The sequence below is a fragment of the Chlorocebus sabaeus genome, chromosome 10, assembly GCF_047675955.1.
Source record: "Chlorocebus sabaeus isolate Y175 chromosome 10, mChlSab1.0.hap1, whole genome shotgun sequence".
NCBI lineage: Eukaryota > Metazoa > Chordata > Mammalia > Primates > Cercopithecidae > Chlorocebus > Chlorocebus sabaeus.
Window position 1 is genome coordinate 11,496,258 of NC_132913.1, and position 24,578 is coordinate 11,520,835.

At 41.8% G+C, this 24,578-nt stretch overlaps 1 protein-coding gene across 4 annotated transcripts in view; it reads right to left on the bottom strand.

The window, feature by feature from the left end:
- EPB41L5 (erythrocyte membrane protein band 4.1 like 5) overlaps positions 1-22,566 on the bottom strand; it is a 166,418-nt gene extending 143,852 nt beyond the window's left edge. For all 4 annotated transcript variants that reach the window (XM_007964704.3, XM_007964703.3, XM_007964701.3 and 1 more), the window contains exons 1-2: positions 22,410-22,566; positions 16,813-17,000 (exon numbers count right to left, since the gene is read on the bottom strand). In XM_007964704.3, the coding sequence (XP_007962895.3) occupies positions 16,813-16,992 (180 nt within the window). In that variant the 5' untranslated portion in view covers positions 16,993-17,000; positions 22,410-22,566. The remainder of the gene's footprint in view (positions 1-16,812; positions 17,001-22,409) is intronic.
- Between the last annotated feature and the right edge of the window lie 2,012 nt (positions 22,567-24,578).

The window sequence follows — 24,578 nt, forward strand, 5'->3', positions numbered from 1 at the left end:
CTTGTCCCAAACAGGGCAAAAATCCTCATTAAAAATGTGTGATTGGGAATGATCCTAACTTCCTTCAGGGATGAATTTGTTTTAAAATTAAAGGTTTGTTTCAAATACTATTCCTAATTTGATTTACTCAACACTTTTTTTAAGAGATGGGGGTCTCACTACACTGCCCAGGCTGGATTTCAGTGGCTATTATCACAGTGCACTACAGCCTCAAACTCCTGGCCTTAAGCAATCCTCCCACCTGAGCCTCCTGAGTGGCTGGGACTACAGGCACTCATCACTGAGCTTGGTTTATTGAACAAATATTAATAGAACACTTACTACGTGCCAGGCACTGTTCTAAACAACTACACAGGAAAACAAAACAGGTAAGCCCCTGCCTTCAAGAAGCTTACATTCAATTAAAGAAAAAAAAAAAGCCAGGCATGGTGGCTCATGCCTATAATCCCAGCAGTTTGGGAAGCCAAGGCAGGAGGATCACTTAAGGCCAGGCATTCTGAGACCAGCCTGGATAACACAGCAAGATCCTATCTCTACAAAAATTTAAAAAAAAAAAAATTTTTAGAAGAAGCTTACATCCTAGCAAGGGAAGAAAATATTATGCTAGCTAGTGATAAAGGTTATACAGAACAAGTTAACTACGGAAAATGGTGTTTACATGGGGTCCACTTAATAAGGGAGATTTGAAAAGAGACTGAGTGACACAAGTCAACTATGTAATTATCTAGAGAAAAATGAATCCCAGACAGAAATTATAACAAATGCAAAATTCCCAACTGTATGTGTGTGTTTAAATAATAAAACAAACCAATTGAATATTTCAACATATTTGTTCTAGCAACACAATGAAAAAGGAGGAGAAGGTCATTATTGGAAATGAAAAAGAAAACCACTGGTTTTAAACAATGCTTATAATAACAACAACAAAGTAAGTACTGCTAACAATTTGACTGACTGACTGATTTTGAGACGGGGTCTTGCTCTGTCACCCAGGTTACAGTGCAGTGGCATGCACGGCTCACCACAGCCTTGACCTCCAGGTCTTAAGGAATCCTTTTGCCTCAGCCTCCCAAGTTGCTGGGACTACAGGTGTGCACCATGACACCTGGCTCATTTTTTTTTTAACAGGATTTTGCCTGTTGCCCAGTCTGGTCTTGACTGCCTGAGGCTCCCAAAATGCTGGGTTATAGGTGTGGTCACACTGAGCCCAGTTAACAAATTTAATTATGCTAAAATTTGCTAATGGCAATCACTACACTACAAGTATTTTTATTCTACACTACAAAATATTTTTACACTACAGTAGAAAGCCACAGAAGTCTTCTGCTGAATTCATTTATCTGGTACCAAACTTACATGTTTCCATTACCTTCATTCTAAGGCATATTTCTAGAATCAATTTCATATTCCATCAACATTCTATATTTGTTTCAAGACCAAAGGGAAGCACTGCTTTAAAAATAACTCTCCTCCTTATTCTGCCAAAGCATCATTTGCTAGACTCTTGAAATATGACAGTTGTGTTCTAAGGAGAGAAAGAATGGACTTCTGCCCACTAGACAGCTGCCTACTCAGAACAAAAACCTTTTCAAGGTATACATTGACTCCTTCTTAAGAGATGCTAGTTCTAAGACAAGTAATAGCGAACACAAGACATTTACAGGTTCCTGAAGCAAACGATGCATGATTTTATTTTTTCAGACAGGGCAACTCTGTTGTCCAGGCTGGAGTGCAGTGGTGGGATCCTGGCTCACTGCAGCCTCAACCTCCTGGACTCAAGCAATCCTCCCACCTTGGCCTCCCAAGTAGCTGGGACCATAGGTGCGCACCACCACAGCTAGCTAGTATTTTTTTTGTTGTTGTTTTTTGTTGTTGTAGAGACAGAGTTCACACGATGCTACCCAGACTGGTCTCAAACTCCTGGGCTCAAGCAATCCTCCCACCTCAGCTTCCCAAAGTGCTGGGATTATAAGCATGAGCCATCACACCTGGACAATAATGCAATATCTATTTTAGGTTGGTACAAAGTAATTGCAGTTTTTGCCATTAAAAACTATTGCAAAAACCATAAATCCTTTTTTTTTTTTTTTTTAGATGGAGTTTCGCTCTTGTCTCCTGGGCTGGAGTGCAGTGGCGTGGTCTCGGCTCACTACAACCTCCGCCTCTCCCGGGCTCAAGCAATTCTCTTACCTCAGCCTCCCAAGTAGCTGGGATTACAGGTGCCTGCTACTATGCCTGGCTAATTTTGTATTCTTAATAGAGATGGGGTTTCATCATGTTGGCTAGGCTGGTCTTGAGCTCCTGACCTCAGGTGATCTGCCTGCCTTGGCCTCCCAAAGTGCTGAGATTACAGGCATGAGCCACTGTGCCTGGCCCATAATTCTTTTGCACCAACCTAATAACAAAATTCTGATATCCCAAAAAAGAATTTCTCAGAACATCTTACTTTTAGAGATAGCATGTAATTTTTTAAAAATGTCATTGAGTCTACCCTTCCTGAGAAAAAACTATACCATTTCATGAAAATAAGTCACAGATAAGAAGTAAATGCAGTAACTGTAGTATGTTGATTTCAGGAAGATTTCTGATTCTAACCCAGAAATAAAATGTTATTATTGCTAAGATGGAAAGCATGGTCATGATAATATTATTCTGGGTGAGTGAATACCTGACTCAATCATGATTTGAGGAATAATTACCAACCTGCTAGTATCAACCTTAGAAATCGTGTTCTAATCAGTTGGTTTTGTTCCATTCTACATTTTCAGAGTTTTTAATTTCATTACGCACTTAACAGTACATACAGGAAAATTTTCATTATAGGAAAAATACATTTTTGACGTAATATTCAATTCTCAGACAGATACCTATTATGTGTTAGATGTTAGTTATACAGATGAATATGCTTATATTTGCCCTCAAGCAATCACAAGGTTCTTAGAATTTTATTCTTAGGTAAGAATTGAATTCTTAATTTAATTCTTAACTAAGAATAAAATTATAAACAAATAAACACAATAAATGTGAATGTTACTCCTCTTGTATAACAAAATGCTAAAGAAATGAGGGTGAGTTTTCATTCTGCCTCAAGTATTAAAGGCTTCAGAAGATTCTATATTCAAAACTGGGCCTGGAAATGTGAACAGAATTCTGCTAACCTCGATAAAAACAAAATAAAGATCTGGAATCTTGACAGTCTAAGGAAGGATTTAGGAAAGAAAAGACTGGAGGCAAGAGTCAGAAAACAAAGTGACAGGAGCTGCCGATGTACTGTGATCTGCCTAAAACCGCCACACAGAATGTCACTCTGTTCTTTAAAACCCTTTAATCATTCCTCCTCATCTACAGATTAATGTACAAACTCTAGGCATAAAATTCCTAAAAGTCCTTCCTAGCTGTTCTTGCTTATTATTACATATGACGGCCTATCTCCTCTATCATTTCAGCTTCTTTCTTTTGTTTTTGAGACAAAGTTTCACTCTTGTTGCGCAGGTTGGAGTGCAGTAGCACAGTCTCAGCTCACTGCAACCTCCATCTTCTGGTTTCAAGCGAGTCTCCTGCCTCAGGCTCCTGAGTAGCTGGGATTACAGGCACCCATCACCAGGCCGGGCTAATTTTTTTTTTTTTTTTTGAGACGGAGTCTTGCTCTGTCACCCAGGCTGGAGTGCAGTGGCTGGATCTCAGGTCACTGCAAGCTCCGCCTCCTGGGTTTACGCCATTCTCCTGCCTCAGCCTCCCTAAGCCGGGCTAATTTTTGTATTTTTAGTAGAGACGGAGTTTCATCATGTTGGCCAGGCTGGTCTGGAACTCCTGACCTCATGATCAACCTACCTCAGCCTTCCAAAGTGCTGGGATTACAGGCGTGAGCCACCACGCCTGGCCTATTTCAGCATTTTTATCTGCTTATAATCTCCCCAATAAGTCATGCCTCTGAACCCTTGCAAAATGCATTTCTTTCTGCTTAGAATGTCCTTTATGCCTCTAATAAACTTAAACAAAAATTTTTTTTTGGTAGAGATGGAGGTCTGGCTACATTGGCCAGGCTGGTCTCAAACTCCTGGCCTCAAGCAATCCTCCCACCACAACCTTCCAAGGTGCTGGGATAACAGATGTGAGTTACCACACCGGGCCCTTCTAATGAACTCTTGATTCTGGCTTCGCAAGAATCAGTACATCAGTGTTGCCTTTCAATAATCCCATAGAGAATAAATCCTCCTTCCTCTGTACTATCTTATACCTAAAATTCTAATTAGTATAAAGCCTATGCAAAGGCATAGACTTGTAATGGGTCTATCATGTTTAGGCAAGAGTAAGAAGGTCCAGTATGGTCAGAGTGTGTAGAATATGGATGTGAGATCTTGATTACAGGGTCAATGTCTTGTTTATTTTCGTAAATTAAAAATAAAATGTTTTTCTCACCTTGTAGCTATTGAAAATGAACAAACTGGAAACAAGAAAGTGAAAACAGACCCACAAAGCTCTGGCCCACTACAAATTCATTAGTCACCTGTATCTACACCAGTACCTGCTACTTACGTTCTTCATCCCCACCAAACACATTTATTTCAGGTCACCACCTCTTTCAGACCCAGCCCTCACTTCACCTCCTCTTTGCAGTGATTAAGTTCGTCAAGGTATTGTAACCACCCAGTGGGTTCACCTTGCCCACTGCCTAGACAGAACTATTTAACAAGACGGGGGAATTGCAATGGATAAAGAGTAATTCAAGCAGAGCTGGTTGTGCAGGAGACCGGAGTTTTATTGTTACTGAAATCAGTCTGAGCACTAGGGGATCAGAACTTTTAATGATAATTTGGGGCTGGGGCTGGGGCCGGGCGCCGTGGCTCACATCTCCAATCCCAGCACTTTGGGAGGCCAAGGCAGGTGGATCACGTAAGGTCAGGAGTTTGAGACCGGCCTGACCAACATAGTGAAACCCTGTATCTACTAAAAATTAGTTGGGTATGGTGGCAGACACCTGTAATCCCAGCTACTCAGAAGGCTGAGGCAGGAGAATCATTTGAACCTGGGAGGCGGAGGTTGCAGTAAGCCGAGATCACACCACTGCACTCCAGCCTTGGCAATGAGAGTGAAACTCCATCTCTAAATAAATAAATAAATAAATAAATGAAATAAACATAATTTGAGGTCAGGCACAGTGCCTCACACCTGTAATCCCAGCACTCTGGGAGGCTGAGGCAGGCAGATCACCTGAGGTCAAAAGTTCGAGACCAGCCTGGCCAACATGGTGAGACCTCATCTCTAGTAAAAACACAAAAATTAGCCAGGCATAGCAGCATACACCTGTAATCCTAGCTACTCGGGAGGCTGAGGCAGGAGAATCACTTGAACCCGGGAGGCAGGAGTTGTAGTGAGCCGAGATCGCACCACTGCACTCCAGCCTGGACAACAGAGCCAGACTCTGCCTCAATAAAATAAAATAAAGATAATTTGGCAGGTCGGGGCTTGGGAAGTGGGGAATGCTGACTGGTCAGGTTGAAGATGGAATCATAGGGGTCAAAGTGAGCTTTTCTTGCTGTCTACTGCTCCTGGATAGGATAGCAGAACTGGTTGAGCCAGATTACTGATCTGGGTGGTGTCAGCTGATCCATCCAGTGCAGGTTCTGCAAAATATCTCAAGTATGGATCTTAGGTTTTACAATAGTGATGTTATCCTCAGGAGCAATTTGGGGAGGTTCAGACTCTTGGAGCCAGAGGCTGCATGACCCCTAAACTGTAATTTCTAATCTTGTAGCTAATTTGTTAGTCCTGCAAAGCCATGCTGGTTCCCAGGCAAGAAGTGGGTCTTTTCGGGAAATAGTTATTATCAATTTTGTTTCATAGTCAAACCATGAACTGAATTCCATGAACTGAACTGAAAGTTAGTTAGGCCTATGCACAAGAACGAACAAGGACAGCTTAAACGTTAGAAGCAAGATGGAGTCAGTTAGGTCTGATTTTTTTCACTGTCATCATTTCCTCAGTCATAATTTTGCCAAGGCGGTTTCAATCCCTCCCTTTGTGTTTCTTAGCACCTTGTTCTCAAGGTGTGGGCTACCAAGACTGGAAAAAACCGTCAATCACTCTGGCTTCTTCCTGCTGACAGGGGGCGTCATGGGAATAGGAGCTGACTCTAAGGTGAGAGAAGTGGAACTGCTTTGCAGCTGAGTGTACTCATGCAGGCAGGACTGGGATTCCAAGGCTTGCACGACAAAGGCGGTAGTATTTTTTTTATTATTATACTTTAAGTTCTAGGGTACATGTGCACAATGTGCAGGTATGTTACATATGTATACATATGCCATGTTGGTGTGCTGCACCCATTAACTCGTCATTTACATTAGGTATATCTCCTAATGATATCCCTCCCCTCTCCCCACTCCCTACAATAGGACCCGGTGTGTGATGTAGGCGGTAGTATTTTTATCTATAGTTTAGTACAGCATTTTAACAGACAGTGTACTATATGTTAAATAATGAATTTCAGGATAAGGAGTACAATTTCCAGTTTTAAAATTAAAAATTTGAAAGCATTAGGGTGGGGACTTATAGTCCACAAAAAATTTAGGGTTTAGTCTAAATTGAAGGAAAAAAACTCAGAAACAACAACAGGTGGGCGGTTTCAGTATTATCTTTTCATCAGCTTTCCATCTTTCTCAGCAGAAGGTATCTCTCCTAGAATGTTCTTCCTCCCATCTCTACCTATGTATATAAAACCAATTACCTATAATCCCAGCACTTTGGGAGGTGGAGGCAGGCGAATTACTTCAGGTCAGGAGCTCAAAACCAGCCTGACCGATATGCAAAATACAAAATGTGTATATTGTATATATAATATACAAAATGTGTATATTGTATATACAAAATACAAAACGTGTATATTGTATATACAATACTAAAACTCTTTACTAAACATACAAAAATTAGCTGGGCATAATGGTGGGCCCCTGTAATCCCAGCTACTTGAAAGGCTGAGGCAGGAGAATTGCTTGAACTGGGGAGGCAGAGGTTGCAGTGAGCAAAGATCATGTCACTGCACTCCAACCTCAGCAACAGAGTAAGACTCCATCTCAAAATCAACAACAACAACAAATGCAATTACTGAGGAACATTTTTCCTACTCATTTAAAGAAACTCAAATCTGCCCTAACCAGCCATTTTCCAGCTGCCGTGCTGTCTGCTTCTTTCCATCTATTGCCAAATCTCGTAGCAATCCTGCATTTTCCCTTCACGTACTTCCACAAACTAATCAATATTAAGCACCTACTATGTGCAAGGGACTATAAGAGGTCCAAAAAATACGACTGTCTCCAATAATTCCTTTAGCCCTCTAAAATCTGGCTTTCAAACACACCATCCCACCAAAACTCTGTGCTTCACTTCCATCCTTTTGCTCTCTTCATGACAGCGGACTATCTTCTCATGATCTGACATAATTGATACACCCCACTCCCATCAGAGTTAGAACTGTGTTTTACTCATCTTTATTCCCTCCCCGCACTATATCCAAGTACTAAACACTAGTCTTCACTCCCCCCGGCACCGACCACATCCATGTACTAAGCAGGCACTCTTTCCTACGCAGCCTCACTGTCACAGGAAGTCTGCAGCCTCATCATCTTGTACCTACATTACTACAGCAGTCTCCAGGCATGATTTTTTCTTCTGTAACAAATCAAGCATATCACGTCTAAATTAAACCTATATATCTTTCTTTTGTTGCTTTTTATCTCTGTGGCCCACACGGGAGTGCAGTGGCATGATCATAGTCCACTGCAGCCTCTACCTCGTGGGCTCAAGCAATCCTCTCACATCCAGCCTTCTGAATAGTTGGGGCCACAAGTGTCCAGCATGACACCTGGCTAATTTCTTTTCTTTTCTGTTGAAACGGGGTATCCCTGTGTTGCCCAAACTAGTCAAACTCCTGGACTCAAGCTAGCCTCCCACCCTGGCTTCTCAAAGTGCTGGGATTACAGGCATGAACCACTATGCCCAGTCACGTTTCTTACTACTAAAAAATCTTAAGTGGAATAAAATACGAATACGCAAAAATCAATGCATTCTTTTAAAAAAAATAACTTCCGGCCAGGTGTGGTGGCTCACGCTTGTAATCCCAGCACTTTGGGAGGCTGAGGTGGGTGGATCACCTGAAGGCAGGAGTTCAGAACCAGCCTGGCCAACATGGTGAAACCCTTTCTCTACTAAAAGTAACAAAAATTAGCTGGGTGTGGTGGTGGGCGCCTGTAATTCCAGGGACTCGGGAGGCTGAGGCAGTAGAATCGCTTGAACCCAGGAGGCGGAGGTTGCAGTGAGCTGAGATCACGCCACTGCACTCTAGCCTGGGCAACAAGAGCGAAACTTCATCCCCCAAAAAATGAAAAAATTTTTAAAAATTAAAAAAAAAATAGCTTCATTGAGCTATAACTCACATACCTTCACCCATTAAAAGTAAACAGTGCAACGGATTTTAGTATATTCACAGTTATATACAACCATCACAAAAATCAATTTTAGAACATTTTCATCACCTCAAAAAGAAACCCTAAGCCAGGCACAGTGGCACGTGCCTGTAGTCCCAGCTACTTGAGGGGCTGACGTGAGTGGTGCATCACTTGAGCCTGAGAGTCCAAATCCGGCCTGGGCAACGTAGCAAGACACCATCCCTAAAAAAAAGAAAGTCCATACACTATAGCTGTCAACCCCTACCACCCTGTCAGTTCCCACTCACTCAGGCTGCCCCAAGCAAGCACAATCTATTTTCTTTCCCTTACAGATTTCCCTATTCTGGAATTTCACATGAATGGGATCACATGGTCTTTTGTCACTGGCTTCTTTTAACAGAACAATGTTTTCAAAATTCATCTATGTTTTAGCAATACACTTGATTTCCTTTATGGCTAAATAGCATCCCCTTATATGGATATTACACATTTTATTTATCCATTTACCTACTGATGAGCATCCAGCTTGTTTCTACTTTTTAACTATTATGAATAATGCTGATACGAACATCCATTACAAGCTTTTGTGCAACATGTTTTCCATTCTCTTGGAGATACACCTAGGAATATAACTGTTGTGTCATGTGGTAATATTTGAGTAACTGTCACACTGTTATGCAAAGCAGCTGCGCCATCTGACATTCCCATCAGCAGTGTCTGAGAGTGCTGATGTGTCCATATCCCCACCAACACTCAATACTATATGAATTTATTTCAGCCTTCTTAGTAGCTAGAAAGCTGTATCTCACTGTGGTTTTATTTTGCATTTCTATGATGACTTATGATGTCAAGCTTCTTTTCATGCGCTTGCTGGCCATTTATATAACCTATTTGGAGAAAGGTTTATTGAGATCCTTTGCCCATTTTTAAATTGGGTGTTCTTTATACACCCTAGATACAAATTCCTTATCAGATATGTAATTTGCAAATACTTTCTCTTATTCTGTGTGACAGTCTTGTAGCTTATTTGATGGTCTCCTTTGAAGGCTAAATGAAAAATTTCTCATTTTGATGAAGTCCAATTTATTTACTTTTTCTTCAGTTGCTCATGCTTTTTATGTCATATATAAGAAAGCGGTGCCAGGCTGGGCGCAGTGGCTCACGCCTGTAATCCCAACACTTCGGGAGGCCAAGGCGGGCAGATCACTTGAGGTTAGGAGTTCAAGCCTAGCCTGGCAAACATGGTGAAACCCCATCTCTACTAAAAATACAAAAAATTAGCCAGGTGTGGTGGCAGGCACCTGTAATCCCAGCTACTCAGGAGGCTGAGGCAGGAGACTTGCTTGAACCCAGGAGGCAGAGATTGCAGTAAGCTGAGATCGCGTCATTGCATTCCAGCCTGGGCAAAAGAGCAAGACTCCGTATCAGAAAAAAAAAAAAGTGATGCCAAATCCAAGATCTAAAGATTCACTCCTAAATGTCTGAGGTGATGGATATCTCATGTATCCTGATTTGATCATTTACACACTATATACATGTATCAAAATAGCACTACGTACTCCCAAAATATGTACAACTACGATATATCAATGAAAAATACCAAAAATTATGCCTATTTTTTTCCTAAGGATTTATAGTTTTAGCTCATACTTTTAGGTCTTTATTCTGAGTTAATTTTTGTATACACTGTGAGAGCCCAACTTCATTTTTTGGCATATGACAATCCCACCTCCCCAAGTACCATTTGTTAAAAAGACTATTCTTTACCCCATTAAATGGTCTTGGCATCTTTGTCAAAAATCACCTGACCCAGACCGCATGGGTTTATTTCTGGGTTCTCTATTCTGTTCCACAGACCTATGTGTCTATCCTTGTGCCAGGAGCACACCAACTTATTGTTGCTTTGTAGTCAGTCTTAAAACTGGAAGTATGTGTCCTCCTAATTATTGTTTTTCAATACTGTTCTAGCTATGAAGAGTTCCTTACAATATCTTAAGAATTTTAGAATCAGCTTGTAAATTTCTACAGCCAGGTCAGCTGGAATTCTCAGGGGGACTGCACTGAATGCGTAAATCAATGTGAGGTGTGCTGCCATCCTACCAGCCTCAAGTCTTCAAATTCAAGAACATGGATGGTTTTCATGTATTTAAAAGTATACACGGCCTTACATAACTTAAAGCCTTTAGCATCTATATCAGTAAAATAGGTATATAAAAATTGTTATCTATTACCCTTAAAGGTAAATGGGCTAAATACCCCAATTAAAAGACACAGACTGGCAAACTGGATAAAGAGTCAAGACCAATCAGTGTGCTGTATTCAGGAGAACCATCTCACCTGCAAAGACACACACAGGCTCAAAATAAAGGGATGAAGGAACATTTGCCAAGCAAATGGAAAGCAAGAAAAAAAAAGAATCAAATAGACACAATGAAAAATCATAAACAGAATATCACCACTGATCCCACAGAAACAGAAACTACCATCAGAGAATACTATGAACACCTCTAAGCAAATCAACTACAAAATCTAGAACAAATTGATAAATTTCTGGACACATACATCCTCCCAAGACTAAACCAGGAAAAAGTCAAATCCCTGAATAGAACAACAACAAGTTCTGAAATTGAGGGAGCAATTAATAGCCTACCAATCAAAAAAAACCCCAGGACCAGATGGATTCACAGCGGAATTCTACCAGAGGTACAAAGAGGAGCTGGTTCTATTCCTTCTGAAGCTATTCCAAATAACAGAAAAGGAGGGACCCCTCCCTAACTCATTTTACAATGCCAGCATTATCCTGATACCAAAACTTGGCAGAGATACAACAAAAAAAGAAAATTTCAGGCCAATATCCCTGATGAACATCAATGCGAAAATCCTCAGTAAAATACTGGCAAATTGAATCCAGCAGCACATCAAAAACCTCATCCACCATGATCAAGTCGGCCTCATACCTAGGATGCAAGGCTGGTTCAACATACACAAATCCATAAATGTAATCCATCACCTAAACCGAATCAATGACAAAAGCCACATGATTGGCCGGGCGCGGTGGCTCACGCCTGTAATTCCAGCACTTTGGGAGGCCAAGGCAGGCAGATCACGAGGTCAGGAGATTGAGACCATACTTGCTAACACAGTGAAACTCCATCTCTACTAAAAATACAAAATCAAAATTAGCCGGGTGTGGTGGCGGGTGCCTGTAGTCCCAGGTACTCAGGAGGCTGAGGCAGGAGAATGGTGTGAACCCAGGAGGCGGAGCTTGCAGTGAGCTAGGATCGCGCCACTGCACTCCAGCCTGGGCGACAGAGCAAGACTCCGTCTCAAAAAAACAAAAAATAAAACAAAACCACATGATTATCTTAATAGATGTAGAAAAGGCCTTCGACAAAATTCAACACGCCTTCATGCTGAAAACACTCAATAAACTAGGTATTGATGGAACGTATCTCAAAATAATTTAAGAGCTTTTTAATGACAAAACCACAGCCAATATCATACTGGATGGGCAAAAGCTGGAAGCATTCCCTTTGAAAACTGGCACAAGACAAGGATGCCCTCTCTCACCACTCCTATTCAACACAGTATTGGAAGTTCTGGCCAGGGCAATGGGCCAAGAGAAAGAAAGAAAGGATATTCAAATAGGAATAGAGGAAGTAAAATTGTCTCTGTTTGCAGATGACATGATTACAACTCACAAGGGATATGAAAGACCTCTTCAAGGAGAACTACAAACCACTGCTCAAGGAAATAAGAGAAGACACAAACAAATTTAAAACATTCCATGCTCATGGATAGGAAGAATCAATATCGTGAAAATGGCAATATTGCCCACAGTAATTTATACATTCAATGCTATCCCCATCAAACTACCACTGACTTTCTTCACAGAATTAGAAAAAACTACTTTAAATTTCATATGGAACCAAAAACAGAGGCCATATAGCCAAGACAATCCTAAACAAAAGAACAAAGCTGGAGGCATCATGCTACCTAACTTCAAACTATACTACAAGGCTACAGTAACCAAAACAGCATGGTACTGGTATCAAAACAGATATACAGATCAACGGAAAAGAACAGAGGCCTCAGAAATAATGCCACATATCTACAACCATCTGATCTTTGACAAACCTGACAAAAACAAGCAACAGGGAAAGGATTCCCTATTTAATAAATGGTATTGGGAAAACTGGTTAGCCATATGCAGAAAACTAAAACTGGACCCCTTCCTTAACATCTTATATAAAAATTAACTCAAGTTGATTAAAGACTTAACTGTAAAACCTAAAACCATAAAAACCCTAGAAGAAAACCTAGGCAATACCATTCAGGACAAAGGCATGGGCAAACACTTCATGACTAAAACACCAAAAGCAATGTCCACAAAAGCCAAAACTGACAAATGGGATCTAATTAAACTAAAGAGCTTCTGCACAGCAAAAGAAAAAATCATCAGAGTGAACAGGCAACCTACAGAATGGGAGAAAGATTTTGCAATCTATCCATCTAACAAAGGGCTAATATCCAGAATCTACAAGGAACTTAAATTTACAAGAAAAAAAAAATTCCACCAAAAAGTGGGCGAAGCATATGAACAGACACTTCTCAAAAGAAGGTATTTATGCAGCCAACAAACACATGAAAAAAGGCTCATCATCACTGGTCATCAGAGAAATGCAAATCAAAACCACAATCAGATACCATCTCACGTCAGTTAGAATGGTCATCAATAAAAAGTCAGGAAACAACAGATGCTGGAGAGGATGTGGAGAAATAGGAATGCTTTTATACTGTTGGTGGGAGTGTAAATTAGTTCAACCATTGTGGAAGACAGTGTGGCGACTCCTCAAGGATCTAGAACCAGAAATATCTTTTGACCCAGCAATCCCATTACTGAGTGTATATACCCAAAGAATTATAAATCATTCTACTGTAAAGACACATGCACACGTATGTTTACTGCAGCACTATTCACAATAGCAAAGACTTGGAACCAACCCAAATAACCCAAATGCCCATCAATAACAGACTGGACAAAAATGTGGCACAAAAACCCCACGGAATACTATGCAGTCATAAAAAGGATGAGTTCACGTCCTTTGCAGGGACATAGATGAAGCTGGAAACCATCATTCTCAGCAAACTAACACAGGAACAGAAAACCAAACACCACATGTTTTCACTCATAAGTGGGAGTTGAACAATGAGAACACATAGACACAGAGAGGGGAACATCATGCACTGAGGCCTGTCGGGGGTTGGGGGGTTAGGGGAGGGATACCATTAGGAGAAATATCTAATGTAGATGACGGGTTGATGGGTGCAGCAAACCACCATGGCACGTGTATACCTATGTAACAAACCTGCACATTCTGCACATGTATCCCAGAACTTAAAGTATAATTTAAAAAAAAGGAAAAAAATTATCTATTGGTTAATTGGTCAAACATTTCCTAATTTAAAACTTAGAAGGATTTTATGTTACAAGCTATTTACTAATACTAAGCTCTTAAACAAGCTTCCTATAGTATTTTCAAAGAAAAAGTTTAAAAATTAGATAGAAATTTCTACCTGATACCTCTGTCATTCAATGAAAGGCCTTCTCACTCTATTTAAATTTTTTTTTTTTTTAAAGGAAGAAGATGGTTAGCTATAATCACTAGTGACCCTTATCCTAATGGGAAATGAGTATGTGCTTCATCCAATTTCTAAAATCAATTCTAAATCTTCTTCCAGAATCACAGCAGATTGGTTGAGAAAATAAATCTGAAAAGGGGAAATCATTTTTTCTTTTTTAGAATTATTATTCTTCTGGCCTATTTTTTCCTTTAGCGACAACTTAGTAAAACAGGCCAATGACTACTTTATATCCACGCATGTACCTAGAGTTAGGTTAATAAGTATGATTTCACCTACAGAACTGGAAAGACAGTTGTTCCTTTTTTTTTGAGACGGAGTCTGGCACTGTTGCCCAGGCTGGAGTGCAGTGGCACGAATTCGGCTCACTGCAACCTCTGCCTCCTGGGTTCAAGCAATCTCAGCCTCCCAAGTAGCTGGGATTACAGGCACCTGCCACCAGCCCAGCTATTTTGTATTTTTAGTAGAGACAGGGTTTCACTATGTTGGCCAGGCTGGTCTCAAACTCCTGACCTTGTGATCCGCCCGCCTCAGCCTCCCAAAGTGCTGGGATTACCAGCGTGAGCCACTGGCCGGCCCAATTTTTTTTTTTTTTTCTTTTTCTTTTTTTTTTTTTTTGAGACGGAGTCTTGCTCTGTCACCCAGGCTGGAGTGTAGTGGTGTGATCTCAGCTCACTGCAATCTCCGCCTCCCGGGTTCAAGTGATTCTCCTGCCTCAGCCTCCTGAGTAGCTGGGACTACAGATGCATGCCACCACGTCCGGTTAATTTTTGTGTTTTTAGTAGAGATGGGGTTTCACCATGTTGGTCAGGCTGGTCTTGAACTCCTGGCCTCAAGGGGTCTGACTGCCTCAGCCTCCCAAAGTGCTGGGATTACATGCAGAAACCACTGCACCTGCCGATAACTGTTCTTGTTTCACAAAAAGTCCAACCTATAACTCCAGCTGTTTCACTACAATTGTCCCCATGAGAGACCAGTTAGCTTATATACTCAAGTATATAAGCATCACATACACCCAGCTAAGCATACAAAGTTTAGGAAACCATTCCAGATCAGTAACTAGCCATTTGTTTCACTACTTTAAAAACTAGTGTTGTTTCTCCTCCATACTGCACTGCCTTTTTAAAAAGTTTTTTTTTTGTTTTTTGGTTTTTTTTTTTTACAAATTCTACTCTCCTACTATCAGCTTATCCATCAACAACCCTGAGACTTCATACTTCAAACATTAGGTAATAAGAAACTTCTTTCCAGTCTCTTACACAGCAATCTCAGGCTTTTCACCACATATTTAATGATATTTTAATGAAATAGTACACAAAACTCTTAAGATTCTTATCAAATAAGAAATGAGTACGAAAACTATCCTCACAAAATAGCTCATGTTGGAATGTCTGATAAACCCTCAAGAAGTACTTACAGGAAGAAAATTTAGATGCTTTCAAGTTGTCCAGAATCAAAAACCCTAAAAATATACATTCTTATCGACAAAGATAACAAATACACGTAATGATGATGATGACTTCAAAACACTTCAAGAAATCCTGACTCTTTAATTTTATACTTTAACATTTTAAAATGTATAATGTACATATCTAATACATTCCAAATTATTAAGATAATCAGAACATCCATTTAAACTCTCCAATTCCTTATACTCTCAGTTGGTGAGTTTAAGGCCTTCCCGAGTTTATTCAATTATGGATTACAGCAGCATGCGGATCACTTTGCCCAAAGAGACTTTTTAAATTGAATTTTGGGTAAATGAGGGTGTACTAAAAAGTGTGTCAGGAGGAAAGACATCAAGGAACATCCTACGAAGCTCACATCAAATGACATAATTTACGGTAAGTCTTTGAATGCAGAACAAAGACGTGGGAAAGATATTTGGTATTAGTAAGCAGCTCAGAAAAATATTCAACTGCCCAAAACCAAAAAGGTAAACTTTTCTTCCCCTCCTCCACCCAAAAAGGTCTGTAAAAAAATAAGCTAACCCCTTTCAAACATGTCGGATTGTTTCACACGGAGTTATGACTATGCATTTCTGCAAAAATAAAAAACACCTATCCGAAATGCAAATATAATTACAACAGGCTGTCTTGAGATAAAGACTACAATGCATGAAAAACCTACAACGCAAAATACTTCGGGAGCAAAGAGAAAGACAGTCAGAGCTGAGGGGTATGAAGAAAGTCCTTTTTCTCACTTCACCTAATTAATGTCTGCAAGTAAACCAAATTGTGGGGAAATACTTATTTTGAAGAAAGTAAGGAGAGTTTTTAAAAATACAGAAGCTAAGAAAGCTTAGAAAGCTTAAAAAGCACAGAAAACTAAAAGTCTTTCAGTACACATAGAAGTGTTGTCATTCTCAAAGAGTCACAATGTTTTAATAATTGTTCAACAAGGATTGTGAGAAATCCACTAGACTACATTACGTGCTGCCATCATAAAGAACACACACAAACACACACAAAAGGGACTCATGACAATAACCGCCCTATCATTTAAATGTTTCAGGTAATTGCCACTAATTCCAAAGAGAAATACCATCAATCCAAGTACTTTTGGTCTACAGTTATCTGATCCGTGTACCCGAGTGTTACAGTGCCTGATCTATATTAACCCATAGCACCTTTACCGATTACCATCCAGAAGTTATCAATACAAAGCTTTTAAACAAACAAAGACAGTAATCGCAAACAGAATTTGGAGCTCGGCAAGACCTACTTACTGGCAAGTCCACACTAACATCAGTACCATCCAGAAGGGACACTCGACACGTGATGATGGACTTAGAATCTCCAGCTGCAGGAATGTGTGTGGCTGCGCGTTGTGCTTCTCGGAGTCGTTCCTTTTCTGCATGTTTACGCATAGACCGACGCCCCAGTGTTCTACGGAAGAAACTCAGCATTTTTGTCACTATAAAAGCAGAGAGAAAAAGATGGCATCAGCAAAAAAATGAGATTCTCAACAACTTGCAGTCAGTCAAACGGCATTATTTAGTCAAGTCCTGTGCACATTAGTAGAAATGCTATTAAAAAGGCCTCCTGGGCTGGGTGCAGTGACTCACGCCTGCAATCCCAACGTTTTGGGAGGCCCAGGCAGCAGGAATACTAGAGTCCAGGAGTTCAAGACCAGCCTGGGCAACACAGTGAGACCTAATCACTACTAAAACTAAAATTACCCAAGTGTGGTGGTGCATACCTGTGGTCCCAGCTACTTGAGGGGCTATGAGGCAGAAGGATCACTTGACCCCAGGCAGTGAAAGCTGCAGTGAGCTGGGATTGCACCACTGCGTTCTAGCTCGGGCAACAGAGCAAGACCCTGTCTCGAAAAATCAGCAAATAAAACAAAAAATAAACAGGGCTCCTGGTCAAGTAAATCTGAAAAAAATCACTAAAACTGACTACTTTTAATAAATATTTCAAGAGATATTATACATGATAAATATACACAATTTTTGTCAATTAAAAAGTTAATTAATTTAAAAAGCTGGTTACTTTAATTCAAAGTTTTAAAAGACTTGTATGTATAAGACATAGCCATGGTTTGTTTGGAGCTTTCTAAATTTACTGGACCATTTTATCAGGAACTGATTTGGCAGGAGAAGGCAAACATTCATGAAGTCCATCAGGTCTTCTAAAAAGATAAATTATATGTACAACATCTTATATATCCTAAGATGATGTCAGACACTAAGGTATCCTTTGATGATCATAAAAATCCTGAGAAGTGGTTAGGCGTGATGGCTCACGCCTGTAATCCCAGCACTTTCGGAGGCCAAGCCGGGTGGATCACGAGGTCAGGAGATCGAGACCATCCTGGCTAACACGGTGAAATCCCAACTCTACTAAAAATACAAAAAGTTAGCCGGGCGCAGTGGTGGGCGCCTATAGTCCCAGCTACACGGGAGGCTGAGGTAGGAGAATGGCGTGAATCCAGGAGGCGGAGCTTGCAGTGAGCTGAGATCGCGCCAACTGCACTCCAGCCTGGGCGACAGAGCGAGACTGTCTCAAAAAAAAAAAAAAAGTCCTGAGAAGTTCCATTTCTTTTCTGAGCATTCACAATAAAAATATAAAAACAATCACCTATTTCAGCTAAAATACAAATTCAAATTTCCTAAGTTTTGTCAAATATTCTATTACATACGGATTTTAAATAACTACTTAACATAAATCTTTTTAATGTCAAAGTACTTTAACGCTACTTTTTTCCTTATCTCTATAAAGAACATTAATGTTAATCAAAACACTTAAAACGGGTTTTAAAACATAGCACACTACATGGAAACACAAAATCAAAGTCACTTTGCTATCCTAATATGTTTCATTTGCACAACAAAGAGAGTTTAAGTACACATAAGCCAACAAACAGCCAAAAAGACTATTAATTCCAAACGAAACAACAAGCTGTGCAGAAAAGGAAAAGTAAATCACAATACACTAGATGACTCAGCTGCTAATGATTTAAATGTCAAACACTAAATATTGAGCAAACAATAATTAACTACAACAGAGAGAAGGCACATAATAAGAGGTGGGGGATACAGACATGAAAAGAGTTAATTCCTCATCATGCGTAACAACAAGCCAACAGGTCATCACTAAAATTAAAACATCAAGAACTAGCAGTAAGAGCATTTGACTTAAAATGTGAAAATGACTGCCTTGGGAGAGGGAGTAGAAGAATTCAGAAGAATGCTGTTTTTCAAGAGAAGCCTTTGGATTAAATGACTTTTTCAACTAGATTTATTTATAAACCTGATAAAATCCAATTTTTAAGATACTACCATATTAAAATGTCTATACACCGAAGATTAACCTACACATTTTATACAAGTATACTCTTGTGTAATTAGGTAAACTAATCCTGAGGAGATAACTAAAATTTTAGTTAGGTAACTTTCCAGTGTGCCAAACACTCATATATAATACCTGGTCCCACTCTCTTTCCAGATATTTCTCCCTTTGGAATTTGCTATCCAGTCTCATTTCAGCTGCCTAAGACAGTACTTGTTATCCCAGCTTTCTAAAATCCTGTGTCACAGAATCCCTACATATTCCTTTTAACTCCACCAATATCTCCCAAGAAACATTTTATGATATCCCACCACTGCACTCCAACCTGAGAGTGAGACGCTGTATCAAAAAAAAAAAGAGCATGATATGAAAAACTCCTAAAAGATAATTTGAAAGATGTTCATAAAAACGAACACCTTTAACAGTATCCAAGAAGATCCAAATGAAAAAAATAAGATACTGTCTGTCATTTGAAGACTCAAGATAGTGTTAAAAAGAACGTGAGAAAAAATAATCCTCATACATTGGCCTTTTTTGGAGGGAGATTTGCCCGTGCTATTAATATTTTTAAAAAAAATTTTTTTTTTTTTTTTTGAGACAGTCTCACTCTTGTCCCCAGGTTGGAGTGCAATGGCACGATCTTGGCTCACTGCAACCTCTGCCTGCCAGGTTCAAGCGATTCTCTTGCCTTGGCCTCCCCAGGAGCAGGGATTACAGGCACCAGCTACCACGCCCAGCTAATTCTTGTACTTTTAGTAGATACTGGGTTTCACCAGGTTGGCCAGGCTGGTCTCAAACTCCTGACCTCAGGTGATCCACCCGCCTCGGCCTCACAAAGTGCTGGGATTACAGGCGTGAGCAACCTCACTGGGCCAATATTAAAAATTTTAACATGCATACTCCTTACTCAACAGTTCTATTTCTGGAAGGATAACCTAAAGAAAAAAAAAAATCACACCTGTGCTTTAAGTTGTAGGAACAGGATTTTTCAGGGCATAACTGATTTACGAAAATTTTAAATATGTTCATCAATGTGCAAACAGTTAAACAAGTTATGGTACACACAATGGCATACAATACAGTTGTTTTATTTTTATTTATGTATTTATTTATTTATTTTAGAGACGGTCTCACTCTAGCATCCAAGGCTCACCAGGGCCTTCATCTACCATGCTCAAGGGATTCTCCCACCTAGGGCTACAAGCACATGCCACCCCACCCAGCTAATGGTTTTTTAAGCTATTTTTTGGTAGAGACAGGGTACTGCTACTTAGCCAGGTTTGTCTCAAACTCCTGGCCTCAGGGAATCCTCCCACCTCAACCTCCCAAAGTGCTGGGATTACAGGCATGAGGCACCAAGCCCAGCCATAATACAGTTGTTTTAAATAAATACTTGACTTAGATATGACAACATTTGTAAGTGAAAAATCAAACCACAGAACACTGAAGAGTTTTATCCTACACTGAGGTGGGATCCATGCACACACACACACAGACGCTAAACAGATACACTCGTAAACTGTTAAGTGAGATTCTCTCTGAAGAGGGACATGTCAGAGGTCACAACAAGAATATATGGCCGGGTACAGTGGCTCACATCTGCAATCCTGGCACTCTGGGAGGCTAAGTCAGGACGACTGTTGGAGGCCAGGAGTTCAAGACCTGCGTGGGCAACATAGCAAGATCCCATCTATTTTTTTTTTAATGGAAAAAACCACAATAATATATGAATGAGTCATTAAAAGTTGTGGGGAATTTTTTTTATGACTGTGAAAAAAGTTTCCTCATACTCACTTTTCCCTTCCCACCTGCACTCTCCCAACTCCACTCTTGATGTCGCAGCCACTGGATTCTTGGCAACCACAAATCTGATCCCTATTCCAACATCTTTAATGGCCCTGGTCCTAGATGCAGCTCCTCCTACTTGCCTGACCCATCTGTCAGCCTACTCCCGACTGTTTGCTCTGCTCTTGTACTCTTTCTGCTCGGCCCAAGAGTCTTCTTAATTCTGGACCATTTTTCATTAGCTGTTCCACCTTTCTGGAATGCTCTTTTTCCACTTCCCCTCTCTTCCACCCGCTCCCACTTCACTGGACTAACTTCAGACTTATAGTCGAAATGTCTTAGTCTCAGAAAAACAGAATCTCAGACTTGTGAGTCTAAATTCGATGTCCCTTTTAGTCCTCTTAGCCTTTTCTTTATAACAAAAAAATTGTAATTCAATATCTGTTAATTATTTTTTTACTGGCTACTTCCCCCATTCACACACAGGGACAAAGATTTCGTCTGGCTTGCTCACTACTGCGGCCCAACAGCTGGCTTAACAACCCGCATATCAGCCACTCAATAAAAAACTCGCCTGACACACTAGAATGACAGTGGAATTTTTGGATGGTAGGTTCATGTGGCTTCCAAAAAAACAGCTGTTTCTACTCTAGCTCCTAACTAGAAGGATTTCCTTTGGAATCATAAAATGCAAATTTAAGCAATCCTAACAGAAGTTGGTTAATAGAAGTATCCAAAACCCAAAAGTTACTCATGAAATATGTATACTCTTACATGACTGGTGGCCACAATATGGTAATTGCTTTTTGATAAAGCAATATACAGCAAATGCCACGAAGGTACCACCATATTTTGTCCCAGCAATCCCAATAAAGAAAATGCAAGCGAGTAATTCAACAGCAGTTACGCCTATCGCTTTCGAATGAAGTTAGCCTATTTTCCAAAACCTGCACACTATCTTACACGCACAAATAACCCAACAAGGTTAACTAGAGCTCAGCAACAGGTTACGTTAGAAACTGAGTTAATGCAGTTGTGGGTTACATTAGAAATGTACACGGTTATGGGAATTTTCCCCGTAATTCTTTAAAAAATTTTAATACTAGTCTAAAACACTGCCAAACGTTTTAAGACTCGGGTCTCGCTCTTAGGTAGAATTCAAGTAACCACAGAGACAATTAACATTTACACACCAAAGAACCCATCATTAGCACGACAAATGCCCCGGGTGGGGGCGGGGCGGGCGCTTCAGACCTCGCCTTTCCGGGGAACACACCTGCCTCTCCTTTCCCAAGGAGCTGAAATTTTACTCAAATACAAAACAGCTCGAAAAGTTCACCAAAACCGTGACACAAACTCAGTTCGTTATTCCCCCTCCCTTGCGACTTTTGTCTCTCCCGCTGGACGGCAGCCCCGCGGACCGGCGAGGGGTGCCCGCGGCCCCAGGAGCGCGTCCGCCCGGCAAACATTAACCCGGCTGCCCCGGGCCCTCCGCTCCGGCCCGTCGCGCGGTATCGACCGAAACTCGGCGGCCCTGCCTCATTGGCCGCCGCCGCCCCTCCCTCCGGCGGGATTAATGCCCTGCCGGCCCGACGAGCCAAGGACCGGCCGCCCTAAGGTCTGGGCGCGGCCCCCGCCCGCCTCCCCGGGGACAAGGCCGCCACCGCAGGCGCGGGCGAGGAGGGGTCCGCTCGGCTGGGAGGGCAGCGGGCTGTACCGCGGCGCCGCCGGGCCTCGCGCTTACCTGAGCGGGGACGCCGCGGCCCCGGCGACCAGAGGGGAAAAGAGCCGAGCAAGGCTGAGGAAGGGGCGACTCCTCGGGAGACGCCGAGAAATGGCGCCCACAGCGAGCCCACCGGCTCTAATCCCCGGAGGACCCCGACCTCCCGCCCGTCCGCCCCTTAAAGCTCCCTCCCAGCTCCGCCCCCAGGGCGGAGCGCTCCGCTCTTAAACGGGCGATGACACCGCCCCGGAAACTGGCTGGCAGGGCGACTGGAGAAAAACAGGCGACGCCGGGCCGGGCCGGGCTGGAACTACCGCCTGCAGCCGGGCGTCCGCGGCTGGTTTAATGGGGCGCTGCCGAAACCCAGCTCTCGCTGCGGCCCTCCGCCCGCGGAGAAGGTGCTCGCCCGCAGACAGACCCCAAGTTGGTCCTATCACGAAGGAGGCTGGTGGAGCTGACTGCTGGATCTTCGTTCAAGAGATTAATTGCTTCGCAAATACTTACTGAGAGCTTGTCATGTATTTCCTCCCTTTTTCTTCTTTGCAGGGATTAAAATACATTTAAATCTCTGCTATTAAAGTAACTTTCACTCTACTGGGGAGAGAAACAGTAAACAAATAGGTGTCAAAGGTGATTGAGTATAAACGAAGAAAAATAAAACTGGGAAAGAGAAATAAAAGATTACTGCTTAACAGACTGTGGTGGTGGCGGGGTACTCTCCAACAAGGTGACATTCAGTCCATTCATTCTACAGGTAATTTATTGAAGTGCCTACTATGGGTTCTGTGTTCTAGACACGAGATACAACAGACAACCAAGACAGGCAAAAATCCTTCCTGGAGTTTATGTTATAGCAGAAATATAAATGAGACAGAAAATAAACGAGATAAATTAGTGAAATTAAATACTGTTAGACATTGGTAAGTGCTAAAGAGAAAAGTAGAAGTAGGGAATAAGGACAGGGAGTGAGGGTTTGCGATTTTACACAGACAGCAGGTCTCAATAAGAAGGTGGCATTTGGCTGGGCGCGGTGGCTCACGCCTTTAATCCGAACACTTTGGGTGGCCAAGGCGGGCGGATCACGAGGTCAGGAGATCGAGACCAGCCTGGCCAACATTGTGAAACCCCGTCTCTAGTAAAAATACAAAAATTAGCCAGGCGTGGTGGCATGGGCCTGTAGTCCCAGCTACTCAGGAGGCTGAGGCGGGAGAGTCGCTTGAACCCGGGAGGCGGAGGTTGCAGTGAGTCCAGATGACACCACTGCACTCCAGCCTGGTGACAGAGCCAGACTCAGTCTCAAAAAAAAAAAAAAAGGAAGGTAGCATTTGAGTGAAGACCTACAAGAAGTGTGGGAGGAACCCTGTGGCCATCTGGGGAGGATCAAAGGGAAGAGCAAGGGCAAAAGGCCCTGCAAGGGGACAGGTCTGTCTGTTGAAGGAAGGCCTTTGTGGCTAGAAGTGAGGAAGCAAGAGGAAGAGGAGGAGGAGGTGACAGTCAGAGAGGAAAGGGGTAAGATGGAGGGCCTTGTGGGCCCTGGCCAGAGCTCTGAGAGAGGTGGGGGAGCCACTGGAAGGTGTTACCTTGAGGACCCTCTGCTGGCTGAAATGAAAACAGATAAATACTCATTGAGCTTCTTCTGGGGATTTGGCACTGCCCACTCCTCCACCATCGCAAAATGTAGTAGACAGGCTTGGCAGCTCATCTCTGCCCCGTGTGGTGTTGGCTGGGCAGCTCAACAGGTGCTGGAGCTGCCAAGGTGGTTTCACTGGTCTGTGTGGCATCTCCGCTGGGGTGGCTCAAAAGAACAGCTGGATTCTGCCTGGGCTACTCTCCTGCAGGTCTGTTGGTATGGCAAAACAGTGAAAACAGAAGCTCCGGGGCCGATGAAGGGCTATGCCCAGCAGTCACAGAGCGTCCCTTCTGCTACCTGTTAATGGTTTAAGCAAATCACAGAGATTCTACCTCTTTGTTTTCTTTAAATATTATTAAAATAGAGAAATTTTTCTTCTCTACCTTTTAAAAGCATCTTTATTGAGATATAATTCACCCACTTAACGTGTACGCTTCCATGGCTTTGGGTATCTTCACAGAGTTGTACAACCACAATCTGATTGTGGAACATTTTCATCACTCTTCATTAGAGGAGCAGCATGGGTTTTCAGGGATGGGAGCAATTGGTGGTGGTCATCT